This window comes from Syngnathus typhle, linkage group LG8 (genome assembly GCF_033458585.1).
Source record: "Syngnathus typhle isolate RoL2023-S1 ecotype Sweden linkage group LG8, RoL_Styp_1.0, whole genome shotgun sequence".
Lineage (NCBI taxonomy): Eukaryota > Metazoa > Chordata > Actinopteri > Syngnathiformes > Syngnathidae > Syngnathus > Syngnathus typhle.
Genome location: NC_083745.1, coordinates 2,187,408 through 2,200,867, shown reverse-complemented (window position 1 = coordinate 2,200,867; position 13,460 = coordinate 2,187,408). Strand labels below are relative to the sequence as shown.

The window sequence follows — 13,460 nt, the reverse complement described above, 5'->3', positions numbered from 1 at the left end:
AGTAAATTCTATGACCTTATTAGTCAGACAACTCAGCACATTAGAGACATTTCAAATCTAAGTGGCTTTCCAGATATGGAAATAATATTACTAGTTAGTCATTCTACTAGGGTGAACCGTACTAGTACCTGGACCTTAAGCTAAATCAAGGATTCTGAATAACAAATGGCTTTCTAGACACTTCAGGTGGCAAAGCCCACTCGATCTTTTTTTTTTTCCCCATTGGACTTTAAAGGTTGATCAAATGGCAACAAGGCACTAATGCACAATAAAGTGGAAGTGCATCAGTGTTGGCCCACACAGCTGAACAGGCTGCTGCTGCTGCTGCTGCTGCACTTTATTGCTGCTCATTTAAAACACAATCTACTCTTTCATGTGCTTGTCCGTCTGTGGGTGTGCGTTCACGTCACGCACACACACACAAATGAACGCAAATACACACCAACACGCACATGTATAGACAGACAGGCTGTGGAGTGAATGTGAAGAGAGTCTATTGCCCCCAATAAAAGTGGCCGAGATGGAGGAAATTGCGGGGCTGGGAGGTGTTGATGTGTGCGGTTCAAGTTTCAGACTTGGACTCGTCTGAGACACTCACACACACACACTGACGCAAACACACGTACACAAGCGAAAGGATGAGTGTGTCTTGGAGTACCCTTCACACATGGATGATACACAAATGTAAGTGTCGTAACCTGGCAACAAATATGTTTTGATAGCACTCATATCGTTGGCCGTATTGTTAACATCCACCGTCGTATTGTTTCATGTCTTTATTCAGAATGTTCGAAAAAAGCGAAAGGATATTTTTGCATATTTATATTTGATCCCTGAGATGTATCATCTCACCTCGCAAGGAATCGCAACTTAATCTTAATGCAATATTTTTTCCCTTCACAAGAAAAGGAAAAAAAGAAACGTTTCACTTTTTTGGGTACATTTTTTTGCTTGTGTTGTTTCAAGTAACATTTGACTGCTACTCGAAGACATGTAAAAGGAAACGTTCAAATTTAAAAAATAATCCAATTTCAACAAATTCTTGTGTTAATCCATCATCTGCTCTACCAAAAAGTTGAAAGTATATGCTAATATATTTGGAGTGAGCTAACTGAGCTAACCATCATCTAAAATACAACACAATACAACTTCATTCATACAAATGTATTAGTTTATTGAATTCAGTGATTCTTTGAAAAAGAACTGCTGCAATGGAAGACATTTAGATCCCAGAAATTTGACACCTAATCATCTCCAATTCACACACCCGTGAGATATTGAGGTCCGTTGGTATAGAACTGCATTCTGCCCAGCTTCTTCTCCTTCATCCTTCTATTCTGGAACCAGATCTTCACCTGCCTGCACAACAGCAAGACACACTTGGTTGATTTACAGAAAGATCGTAAATTAGAAAAAAAAAAGATGTGAAGGCTCCAAAAAAGACATCTGATTTAATGTGGATACTGGGTGTTGGCTTCTTTGCTCGCCAAACATATGACAGCAAGTGGTCGGATTTAGAGCCATGATGTCACTTGGCGTCATCGTAAACATCAATATTCAATGCAAATAGGAATATGCTATTAACATTAGTATGTGAAGTATTGACGTGGCAACATCTGAAACCTTCGTGAAGAATATTACAATTGCGCAATATGAATCTTGTCTGACTATGAATTCCGTCTTGCTGTCGACTGAAAATGACATCACAGTGCCTCGGGTTGCCATTGTGACCGCTGCAAACAATAAAAGGTGTGGAATTGTGCTGCATGCTTTGAATGGAGATTAAGTAGCGCCATCTGGTGGACACATTTGACAACAAATTGACGATGATTTTTATCAATGAGATTTTTTTTTGGGCCATTTGGGGATGATTTAAGAGATATTTATACACATTCAACAGAGCCAAAAAATTGCTTGGAAATGAAAAAGAGAACGGATATAACACTCCTCCAATACAATGTTTCCGGATCAAATTGACCCAGGGCATGTTTAATGATCCAAACAGGATTGATACAAAACAAAAAACTTTAATATCACATTATCATTGCTCCAAGTAGAAGAATGTTCTTACAAGGACTACTTTGATTCTTTTTTTACTTTTGTGTTTAGGCTCAACTTAAGCCAAGACATAACAAAAGTCATTCTTGCCTATCGAAACCGTGAATCCATTCAAAAAAATGCGGCGGACTTTGCCAAATAGTTCAAGCCACTGTTGCTATGTAACGGCTCTGCATATCCAAATAAATGTCAAATGTTCTTTCCGCCCTGCAGGAAGGAGCCCGCGGGGAAACTTGAGGTGTCATCGAAGAAACTTTGACGTTGCAAGAAATGAGGCTCGACCGCTTTCCACGTGTGAGTGCATGCGTGTTGTTATTTTTATGCATTGCGCAAGGTGATCCACACACGTAGTAGGCCTACCGGTCAGTGAGGTGCAGGAGACGGGAGAGCTGAGCACGTCGCTGTTTATTGACGTAGACATTGAAGAGGAATTCCTTCTCCAGCTCTCTGATCTGCTGCTTGGAGTAAGGACAACGCTTCTTACTCCTCCTTGCTGCAGCTGCCATACAAGAACATATTTGTTAGTAAGAAAATTTCGGAAATCCGATATGGTCATATTTAATAGCAGAAGAAATGTTGCAAAGAAAGGGAAGGGCAGATTGAAGGATTTTCTTTTTTTGCGTTATAAGGGCACCTTACTTTTTTTTTTTAATTCTAATTCAAATGCAAAATTGTCCTGCAATTTACTGATACAATCATTTAATTTGGACTTAATATAATATTAATTTCAGATATTAAAGTGTTTAAGTTTAAAAAGAAATATAATTCAGACCCTGCCATATATTCGGGCAGTATAATTCCTCAATAAAAAGTCACTTTTGATCTTAAATATTTTCTATATTACACATTTTAAAGTACTATTTGATCGCTTGTTGGAATTTGTATCCGAAAAAACTGCTGTATATGCGCATCTCGCTTATGACTTAAGTCATATTTTCCATAGGCTAATTTGATTAAAAACAAAAGTAAATTTTTTAAGGTAAGAATATATTTAGAGATTTTTTTTAACAAGTGCGTGCCGTGCCGTCCACTCACTCGCGCCTCAACCAACCTCCGCAATAAAGCGCGTCCACTTGGTCCTTCCTCCCGGCTTCGGGTGACTCGCAGACCGGCGCAACCTGGTTCCTTTCCCCTCCGTCCCCGTTCGACTTCCCGGGTGACCCCTCCGCCTCCGCCGCTCCTCCCCCGAAACCCAACACCGCCGACCGGCTTCCCTCGGTTCCTCCTTGGCGGGTTAGGAGATTCTGTTGCTGGGTTCCCGCGTAGAGAAAATAAGTTTGACTCGGGTCCGCCGCTGTCTCCGGCAAGGTGTGGTAAAAATTCGGCGGTGTTATGGGTTGACGGCCCGCCTGGTACACGGCCCACCTTTCCGCGGGAGGATGCTCATGCGTGCGTGGCTCCGGGAAGCAGAGGTCCCGGTACCCTGCGGACCGAGCCGCTGCCGTGTTGTGGTCCCACAGACCCGCGCCGACCAAGCCCGAATCCGACGGCGAATTATTATAGCTGGGTAAATACATTTTTATTTCCAGATAAAAAGGTTCATATCACGTACGATATAAAAGTGCAGCAGCTGCAGGCGATTGGGGAGACGTTTGGAAATATCATAATAAGACTTTGACCTTGAGCCTGCCCACATTTTTTGGTCTGCAGGGTACAATTAAACAAAGGCACCGAGTGTTTTTCCTCTTAGGATCACGACCGGTCTGCGTGCATGGACTGTCTCCATGCATTTGAATTGATTTTGAATTTTTCCTGGATGGTGCAAAAAGAAGGAAAAACATTCCTAGGGATCCTGTTGCCCCATAAAAATCACAGTGGCTCTCACTGAATCCGGACCAATGATATCATCCCGTAGAGGAAAACAAACATCGCCCAATGCTTTTTATTTGCTCAAATCACACCTTTATGATGGTCTACTTGATAACCAGAATTAATGAGGCTGCTGACATCTGGGTCGACTTTGGGACTTTATTTGGGGTCCTTTGGGTTGTGGGAATGAGCAGCACTTCCTAAATCTTGGATAGACAGCATCGCTGATGTCCAAAGCAGATCTACTTTTGAATGTCAATGAATGAGTCTAACAGGAGCTTGGGCTCTGAAATAAAGCATCCAATCGGAGCTGGCTTGGCAGCCGTCTCGCTCAAGTCCTGTAAATCTGAGAGTCGACGTCCCGGTACTGCTTCTGCTCATGCTTTTTATGGGTGAAAGGGAAGATTTCCTGATCTTGGCTGCAGCCAAACGTCTGCGCGTGTTTGCCTCTCTGTTGATTTATACGTAATTACATAGAAAAAGATGTTATGATTTCAAAATTCTACTTTTGCAAATGATAATTAAGCTCAAAATAAGATAACCACAATTAATGTGGCTATGACGAAACAATAAAGCAGTCAGTCCTGTGAAAGAGATGTCCTTTTTGACATTTTGGACCAGATGGAACTTCTTCCACATCGAGTAGAAACGGGCAATATTTTCTGGCATCCATTTAGAAGCTCAGCTGAGAATCTAAGATCTTCTGTGAATTACTTTTAGTATAATATTGTGAGCATTCAAGACAGGACCAGTAAAAGCTTGCTAAGAACTTTCCAATTGACGTCGTGACCCGGATTTAATCCAAGGTTGCTGCGCTGTAGTATCTGTGACGTTGAATATATGTGTACCTTTAAAAAAGTAGAATATTTTTTACTTTTTATTATTTACTATTTTTTTAGAATACTTTTGAATAACGTGGGAGTCAGCAAATGAGAATCTAGTGCTGGCTGGTTGTTAACTAGCTAAACTGTTAACCGGTGCTGCTGAGTGATAGCGTCAGTTGAGGCCATTGGCAGGTCGTCAAAGAACGGTACGCTATTAGCTAACGGTGTCTACTGAACCAAAGCGGTTTATTCTTTTTTATTTTAACTAAAGCCAGTTGTACTATACAGTAAATAGGCTTTGAAAATCAATCCCATAAAACGCAATATAGTTCACCGTGAGCAGCTAGCCCTTAGCATCTTGATCAACTGTTAGCATCCACCACTGCTAGTAGCAATACAGGCCATTATTTTTATCATCCCATCCCTAGTATTTTGGTTACCCCATGGGGTGGTTGACTAATTTGGCAATAGCACCTAAGAGAGCACATTAGCACTTCCCAACATACAATCAAGTATCACAGAGGATAAAAACACAATGAAGCCCAAGGGCATTATTTTCATTGTGCTCCGTTGTACACAAAAATACATAAAAGCGCAACAACAAAAAGTCAACTCCGGGTAAAAGAACAGTTATCTTAACTCTTAAAAGTGATTACATTCACACTAGTCCAGCATTTTCCTCATCTGGCTAGTTAGCATGGGGCTAACAACACCTAGCGGCATGCGGTATCTCGTTAAAACTGCTACCACCGGTGCTGCCTTACATAGAAGGGTCAGGCCTTTAATAAAGCAGCTGAGCCGCAAATACAGCAATAAATCTCGCTCTTAGTTGACCTGGTCACTTTATAGTAGGGAAAGTACGTCTTTGTTTTTTCTCCATGATTTATAGGGTGTATTAGTTGCATGAATCGGAGTAGGATTTTGCAGGTTGCACGGCATCCTGGTTGGGAAGCAAGACTCCCTGATGGAGAATCTCTCTTTCTCCATGTTTGGAATAGCTTTTATGACGGCTCAAGATGCTACATGTAGTAGCATGGCCACACCCTCAGCATTTGGTAGCGGAGATGATGGCTTGATTTTGAAAACAATTTGATTGCTTTATTTTAACTCCAATTTTTGAAATCTTTTTTATTGGTCAGGACCCTTTCTCTCCAATGTGTCAAATTTACAAGACAGTTTTATTTTTGCTTTACAGGGACAACAAGTTAAGTTTGACTGTTTTATTGTTTTTACACTTTACTATTAAACAGCGGTTGGGTTCTTTTTACTCTTGTGAGACGCATGAAGCGTACTTGCGACTTACAAGTTTGAGAGATTTTTTGTTTTCATTTTGTGTTCTGAATGTTAAATTGTTATTTAATAGCATGGTAATAAAAAAAAAACTAATTTTCCCTTTTTCCTTATAAGGTAAATCTGTTTATAGACCTACAAGAATTCCAATTATTCTCTTCTCAAATTGAACTTTTCATCGACAAAAATCAATTATGGCACAATAATAACCATTTGTTAAACAAACTCCAATTTCTGTTGATTTTTCACCTTTATGACTTCCTTCCGCAAGGTCAAGCCTGGCGTATCAATCAAATGACGTCATATTTGTGTGCAGAGACAGGGACTGGTTGTGTCACAAGTGTGTGTGACATCATGGCCAGGGTCAACTAGTTTTAACAACTTCACCTGTTTTGGATGTCATTACGCATGCAACAGTACTAAAACGGCCCATTACCTGGGCATGTAACACTGTTGTGAAAGTTTAACAACCCTCTGGTGTACACGCACGTACGCGCGTACACTCGCACACACGCTTATGAATTAAGGCTTCGCTAAACTGTTTGCTTTGGGCTCCGCATACATTGTAAAAGTGTAACTGCGGACTTTCTATTTTTCGGTGAAGACAAAATATTAGCAACGATTGTCAATGTGACGCGGTGCACTTATACAGCCGCAATGTTAAGTTTATCTGGCAATTTCAAACAAGAGTCAGCGTTATGATATTTTTAAAATATTTTTAATTATTGGAAGCTATAGGTGCATGTGCTAAATGGAATGTCCTGAGCCTGGGAAAAGCGCACGTATACAAGTGCAGACAATTCAATCTATTTTTTTCCTTATATAAGATTTTTTTTTTTTTTTTTAATGATGATAGTTTGCGTGCATTCTTGCGAGCTTCCCCGCAGCGAAAGTGGGCCCAAATCGATGCAAAAGCTTATCTGGACGCCAACTGTTAAAACGCTCACATCGTCCTCGTTGACCCGCACGGCAAATAAGAAAAATCAACTTTTGGGAGGACTTGGTATGAAGACGTTGCAAGGCAGGGCAGAACTGACTTAAAATTCTGTTCAATTAAAACGAATAAAAGCAAACAAAGCAATAAGAGATGATAAATAATAATAATAATAATAATAATAATAATAATAATAATAATAATAATAATAATAATAATAATAATAATAATAATAATAATAATAATAAAAGACCCGATGCAGTCTAATAATGACGACCAAAACGAAGCGAAAAATATCAGCACGATTTAACAATAATAATGTACCCGTCTTCTATCAAAAATATCCCGTTATAGGCCTACCGCAAGTTATCGCGGATATATTTCCTAATTATTCAGCATTGCGCAGCTTTTTCGTTTTAAATGTTACACATTTATTTGATTGATACGAATAAACAAACGTTACCCAAGGTAATTATAATAGAAAATAAAATAAGAAAATTATGCCGTTGTACAAAAGACGGTAATTAAAATAAGATCTTATTGTTGATGTCTAATTGTCTTTCTATCGCGCGGAGATTAACTTGAACATTAAAATAGCTTTTTTACATTTGTCTTTGTCGTCATCATAATCACAGCATTATTATTGATGATGTGATATTTCTTTCTCATATGGCATCGTTGCAACATCGGAACAGGCCATCATTTTGGAAAATATTGAGAGACCGCTGCAAAATGTTGTTCTAGTATTTGAATGAAACGGAGATTCTGTTATATTTTTTAAACTGCAAGCACACGCACGCACGCACGCACGCACACACTTTTTCATACTCTGCATACAGTGTATTAATTATTTTTTTCCACTCACCTTGCACGTTGAAGTCCTATCAACAACAACCTGCCGCGTGTGTATTTTTGTGTGTTTGTGTGTACGGGCATCTGTCCTCCGCACGGACCCGCGGCTATTGCCGTCTTCTGTTTTATTTTGACACTCTCAGACCGCCAAGTCCAATAAACGACGCCCCCCCCCACCCCGTCGTCCTCTGCACTAAAGTGACTTTGAACCAAAGTGTATGCCACAAACTGTGTAGTATAGACACTTTACAACGGCTGCATGTATGCAAGCAAATGGTGGACTGTAAAACGTCTTGTCAATAGACCCCCCCCCCCCACACACACGCACGCGCGCGCGCCCCTATTCTGTCAATTGTGTGGAATTCTGTGATTATTTTTAGACGCCGACTAAAATACTAAATCATATTTTACAGGAGCGTTATGGAAACTGGCAACATCTTTTCGTAATACCTAATTACATTTTTTTAAGAAAAGAAACAACCAAATTATGCATTTCAACGTGAAAATACATTATATGTAATGGTATTTTATTTTTGTGGGGTCGAGAAAAAGGCTAATGATACTTGGAAGCACATGTACATTAAAAAAAATGTTTATTTTAGAATAATAAGATATTAAAACAAATTGAATTTAAAAAAATAGGATTTTCTGAAAGTTTTTAGTGATTTATTTGATTTTGTATATTTCTATTGTTAAATTATAACACACAAGAAATAAATTAATCAAACAATGTGATTTTTTTTTTAAGAACAATCCAATTGAAAAGTGCTTACGTTAAATCACATTACGTTGTTGCTTTCAGGTCCGGATTGCTCTGTCATGTAAATACCATATTCGAGCATATTTCTGCATTTTGTTCATGCAAATGAGCCTTGTTCATGCAAATGAGGTTGAAAGTAGCCGTGCATGTTGCCTATAGTGTAAAATATGTCTTCACGGTGGGCTGCTCTTAATTCAGCGACTACAAGGGCTATAAAAGGGGGCTGCACAGGCGTGCACCTTAATGTCTTTGCTGAAATAATGAGGATCCGCGCGCATATTTTAACATGCGTAATAGTTAGGTGGAAATATATGCTGATTTGCATCATAACCCAACGGCCTTGGCTGAGGTCTGTTGCTTTATTACAGCTCAGTCAACCGGGCTAATGTGTATGTGGGGCTGAGTGAGGTTGGGTGTTTGGTAAAAAAAAAAAAAGTTTGGGTTATGTTAGCTGAATTTGATTCAACACAAATGCGTGTGTTTGAGGATTTTCAATTTGATGGCGTCCATAACTCTTCATCGTGCACAGGAAGTACCCACATGCACCGCCTTTTTTAAAGCGCAAGGCCACACGCATCATGATGCATGCACGCATTGATTCATAATCATATTCCATGCTATATGCACACCATACAGTGCACGTGTGAGCCATAGTGCGTGCGCGTAGCATCAATTAGTGTCTTTTGCGGACGATTTACTGGCAAGCTGGTGTCACTTGAACCCAAAAAACAACTGGGAGGACGTGCCGTTCTGATTTTATGGCAGAAGGTGGTTCTGCTATGAATTTTAATATCCAAAGACAATGAAATGTGTATTATGACGCCTCCATTAGTGTGTGAAATACGTGGATGGACTTACAGTCTACGAAATGGCGTGGAGTTGGTTAAAAATATGACGAGTCTTGAAGGCAGCGTATGCCTAATGTGGCCCGGCCCTTGTGCTCGTAGGTCCAATGAAACAGTCAAATAGCACCGGCTAGCGGTGAGAATTGGTATCGTTAGAAATAAACTAAGTACGTGCGACACTTCTCCACTTGAATTGTTTGAAAGGTACTAAATAAATAAATAAACAAAATACGTGATCAATTAAAAAATCTTTTGTTAAAAAAATCATTTAAATGACATAAATCATTGTTACGTTTGATTTTTCTTTCCCGAAATAAACATTGAACATCACTACTCAGTGTTCATCGCTCAAGTCGTTCTCTTATGGAAACTAACCAAACCTCTGTCATGTTTGGAAACAGATCTTATCATTACAAATGAATAGATATGCAAATAATGTTGACCACAATACCGGTTACTGAGCGTTGGAAAGAAAAACTACAATGCAAATGAATCTGTAGTCTTTTTCACGCCTCTTCCGCTGTCGTCATCACCCCGCGCACCCAAACCTCCATCCTGTCAGTTCGCTCTGTTGTCCAAAAACGAAAGGTAAAAAATCTGTTTACATTTTAACTCCGTCTTTTATCAAATGCTAGTTAAAGCCCCAAACACCACCGAATGGAACTCCGATAATTACACGCAAAATCTATTTTAAATCCCGTCATTGTTGCGTATGCATCACAATTGTTATGGAGAAGCTAAGCAGCTAAATGAGCAAACAGTTTTGATCAAAAGTATCCTGTCGCGTAGTTTGCAACTTTTTGTTTTCTCCGTTGTTTTTATATAGATATAAAATTTACGTAAGCATTTACGTCAATGCTGAGTTCGGATGGTGGTTACTAGCCTGCAGGCTTTTCGCTTACAACGACTTCTGAGTGCCTTTTCATCTCTTTACACTGATCACTGATCAATATGCATGTAGTTTAATATAATTATTACAGAGCAGGCTGTTGAATGCACGTGCATAGTTTTGTAATTCCAACATTTAGCAACCTTAAACCTTTGACAATAGAGCCCATTGTGCTCAACCCTTTCTACAATGACGCTGGAGGCCATTGGTGGTGGTTAAATACATAAACAGTACGTTTTGCCTCGTTTAAGGAGGATTACACGCTTTAACACTGCTTCTTCTGTGTCAGCTAAAAGACGTGCCATGGGGGCGCTGATCTCACGATGGAAGGTATGTGTTTTAGCTAAAGAGCAACTACATACCCAACGGAGCATTTTACAGTACTCTGATGTGTTTCGATATGATTCCTTGCAGACCAAAGCCACCACAGTGGAGCAGTTGGAGAACTTGGACAAGGTGTGCTTTTCATCTCACATCCTCTCCATGAACCCCCAAAACGTGTCACAACAAACAATCTAATAACCCACGTGGATCTTTTAAAATAACCATTTATCCCCCGCCCCCTTGTAGGAGATACAGGAGCTGGAGGAGTTTCGAGCCAAAAACCAGCGACTCCAAAAGGTTCACGAAATGCAGACGATGTCGTCGTTGTTTCTTTGAGCTCATCGGTGTGTTTGCGCGTGCAGTTGTGGGTGGGCCGCCTGCTCCTCTACTCGTCAGTCTTCTACCTGCTGACCTGCCTGGTGGTCTACTGCCTCTACCTGCCTGAGCAGTGGCTTCACAGATTAGCAATGGCGCTGCCTTTCTTTGCGTACCCGGCGCTGTGAGTAAACGGGACCGACCTGAACTGTCGCCCGTTTTGTGCTTTGTTATGAACGTCCGTCTCTCCATCAGGGTGTGGTTCATCCGGAAGTTGCTGATTTTTCTTTTCTCTAAACGCACTGAGAGGAATAGTAAGTATACAAATAAAAAGTTCATTTTACATTATATTTCTCTTTTCTGAGATGCTTTGGCCTCTTATTGTTTTTCAGGTGACATCCTGGAAGAATTAAAGGTTACCAAAAAAAAGATTGTAAGTTCCTGTCAGCAGTAATTTTCTTCATCTGTCTTAATTGTGTCCCTGTTTAAAACGAAACTTTGTGTTTGCAGTTAGAAGAAGTGATGGAAACAGAGACATACAAAAATGCCAAAGTCATCCTCGAACGCTTTGATCCAGATGCCAAGAAGAAAGCTGTGGGTGATCCCCTTTTTTTTTTTTTTTTTTTTTACCTTTTCATTACATTTGAATGTGTTCTTATTTGTCCGCTGATTTTTCCTATTTAGGAGCTGGAATCAACTCCGGTGCGACCTCAGATGACCCCCAGGCCTGGTCAAGGTACCTACCTAACGTGTGTTGCACAAATATGAAGCATTTACCATCGTTAGTTTTTTCATCGCCTCGTATTATTGTCAGACATTCGCCAACGTGGCGTGGCGACGAGACCTCCGGGCACACCCGCCGCCATGGTGATGACTCCCCCGCCAGGTGTTCGACCCACGCCGGGCCCCGGGGTCACACCTTTGGGTGAGTGAACATCAAGCAGCTATTGAGTTTTTATCATTTGTCTTAATTGAATGTGACGTACGAAATACGTGCAACTGGGAGTCCGAAGACACTTCGACACGCGCTGTAGTGTCTTCCTTCGTCTCGCTTTCTCTACAGAACATGTCCCTCTCTCAGCTCCAGGCGGACCGCCCGAGAGAGTCGCCCTGTCTGCTGCTGTCTACCAGGGGGGAGTAGCCCGGACTCCCACCTCCCCGATACCAGGTGTAGGTAAGCTAAAAATGACTGTCAAAGCCAAGAATGGAGCGCTATGTGTGATAATGTCAATATTGATGTCCAGGCATGCATCCTCCCGGTCCTCCACTGGCGCGACCCATTCTGCCCAGAGAGAGGGGCGCTTTGGACCGAGTGGTTGAGTACCTGGTAGGAGATGGACCGCAGAACAGGTATAAAAAAAAAAATCCTCTACACTGACGGCGATCTGCAAATTGTCCGCAAGGTGGTGCTGTTTAGTCGTTGAATCAAATCCTCCGCTCTGCTTCCTCCCTCCCTCAGATATGCCTTAATCTGTCAGCAGTGCTTCTCCCACAATGGCATGGCCCTGAAAGAAGAGTTTCAATACATTGGTATGAACAGCAAAATAACAATTCAAAGTGTAACTTTTAATTTTATTGGAAATAATGAAGAAAAAAAACCCATGTCATTTTGATACTGTACATCAGTCATATTTTATGGTCCAAAAAGGCTTTTAAGCCTTTGTTTGAGTTCACCTGATGTCGATTATTGTGAGTTAGCTGTTTTTGTCGTGGCTCTTGCCAGCCTTCCGCTGCGCCTATTGCTACTTCCTGAACCCCGCCCGAAAGACGCGGCCGCAAGCTCCCAGGCTGCCGGAGTTCAGCTACGAGAGGAAGCTGCGCACCGAAGTGCCATCTCCGTTACGGACACCACGCTCGGGCACTGACACGGAGGACAGTGCGCCCCCTTCTGGAGGTAAATACAATCTCAGCTGTGTATCCTTAACCTATTAGCATAAATGCCTTAGCAATTTTTACTTACTGTGACAATATCAACACGAAATACTAACGTAGTTGCTGAAAAATGTTTTTCCCGTTTTTTTGTCTCCTCCTCCCTCCAACTTCTAACCTCCATTTGCTTCTCGTCGTGCGAGCTTTAATTACACGAGCGTCTGAGCGACATTGCCAAGCACTGCGTTTTAACGCTGTGATCTTGCCTCTAGCCAAGGCGGCGGCGCCGTGGAGTTTGGTCCATAGTTTCCCCGTCCAGCAGAACCCTCAGAATCAAGCTCGACAGAGTCCAGGTCCATCCTCCCCATTCCCCACGTGGTCCTCCTCCTTTCCTCCCCTCCTTCCTGTTCCTCTTTATCTGCCATCACTTCAGTTGATTTGATCTGCGTGGGAACAAGCAGATGGTGGCAATAATAACACGGCTCACTGCGTGCTTCAATTACGTTGAGTCATAAAAGACATTTTAATTACATCATCGGATCAGTTCACATGACAAATTTGTGTATTTTGTGCACAAATTGCGCCTGATTGTTTGGCACCCATTCAGATCATTTTCAGGAGGGGAGCTTTTCTGATCAAGGGATATTTTTCTTGGTGTTTATGCTACAGGCCACTTGGTTAGGCACACCAT

The 13,460-nt window shown here is 41.2% G+C and overlaps 2 protein-coding genes across 6 annotated transcripts in view; one reads left to right on the top strand and one right to left on the bottom strand.

Moving 5' to 3' along the window:
* The window catches only part of lnpk (lunapark, ER junction formation factor), a 49,034-nt gene that overhangs the window by 26,043 nt on the left and 9,531 nt on the right, over positions 1-13,460 (top strand). For 2 of the 5 annotated variants that reach the window (XM_061285784.1, XM_061285783.1), the window contains exons 3-17: positions 2,272-2,352; positions 10,551-10,591; positions 10,676-10,717; positions 10,832-10,882; positions 10,948-11,084; positions 11,156-11,214; positions 11,293-11,333; positions 11,411-11,494; positions 11,585-11,636; positions 11,715-11,825; positions 11,964-12,074; positions 12,145-12,250; positions 12,360-12,430; positions 12,624-12,794; positions 13,042-13,122. In XM_061285784.1, coding sequence (XP_061141768.1) covers positions 2,272-2,352; positions 10,551-10,591; positions 10,676-10,717; positions 10,832-10,882; positions 10,948-11,084; positions 11,156-11,214; positions 11,293-11,333; positions 11,411-11,494; positions 11,585-11,636; positions 11,715-11,825; positions 11,964-12,074; positions 12,145-12,250; positions 12,360-12,430; positions 12,624-12,794; positions 13,042-13,122 — 1,239 coding nt within the window. Of the gene's footprint in view, positions 1-2,271; positions 2,353-9,872; positions 9,961-10,550; positions 10,592-10,675; positions 10,718-10,831; positions 10,883-10,947; positions 11,085-11,155; positions 11,215-11,292; positions 11,334-11,410; positions 11,495-11,584; positions 11,637-11,714; positions 11,826-11,963; positions 12,075-12,144; positions 12,251-12,359; positions 12,431-12,623; positions 12,795-13,041; positions 13,123-13,460 lie in introns of those variants that run through there. The other 3 variants (XM_061285785.1, XM_061285787.1, XM_061285786.1) reach the window with 3 other exon arrangements.
* On the bottom strand, positions 1,204-3,605 carry LOC133158534 (homeobox protein Hox-A11-like). The gene is made up of 3 exons (XM_061285792.1): positions 3,110-3,605; positions 2,419-2,557; positions 1,204-1,359 (listed from the first exon to the last, which is right to left on the bottom strand). The coding sequence occupies exons 1-3, from the start codon at positions 3,573-3,575 to the stop codon at positions 1,260-1,262; spliced, it is 705 nt and encodes a 234-aa protein (XP_061141776.1). The 5' UTR covers positions 3,576-3,605; the 3' UTR covers positions 1,204-1,259.

Bases quoted from the DNA above. Each gene is read 5' to 3' on its own strand.
- LOC133158534 (XM_061285792.1), bottom strand. From the start codon at position 3,575: ATGTATTTACCCAGCTATAATAATTCGCCGTCGGATTCGGGCTTGGTC. The intron at 2,558-3,109 runs GTTGGTTGAGGC...CTTGTATGGCAG, and splicing joins GGACGCGCTTTATTGCGGAG to CTGCAGCAAGGAGGAGTAAG. The intron at 1,360-2,418 runs GTAGGCCTACTA...GCTGTTGTGCAG, and splicing joins CTCCTGCACCTCACTGACCG to GCAGGTGAAGATCTGGTTCC.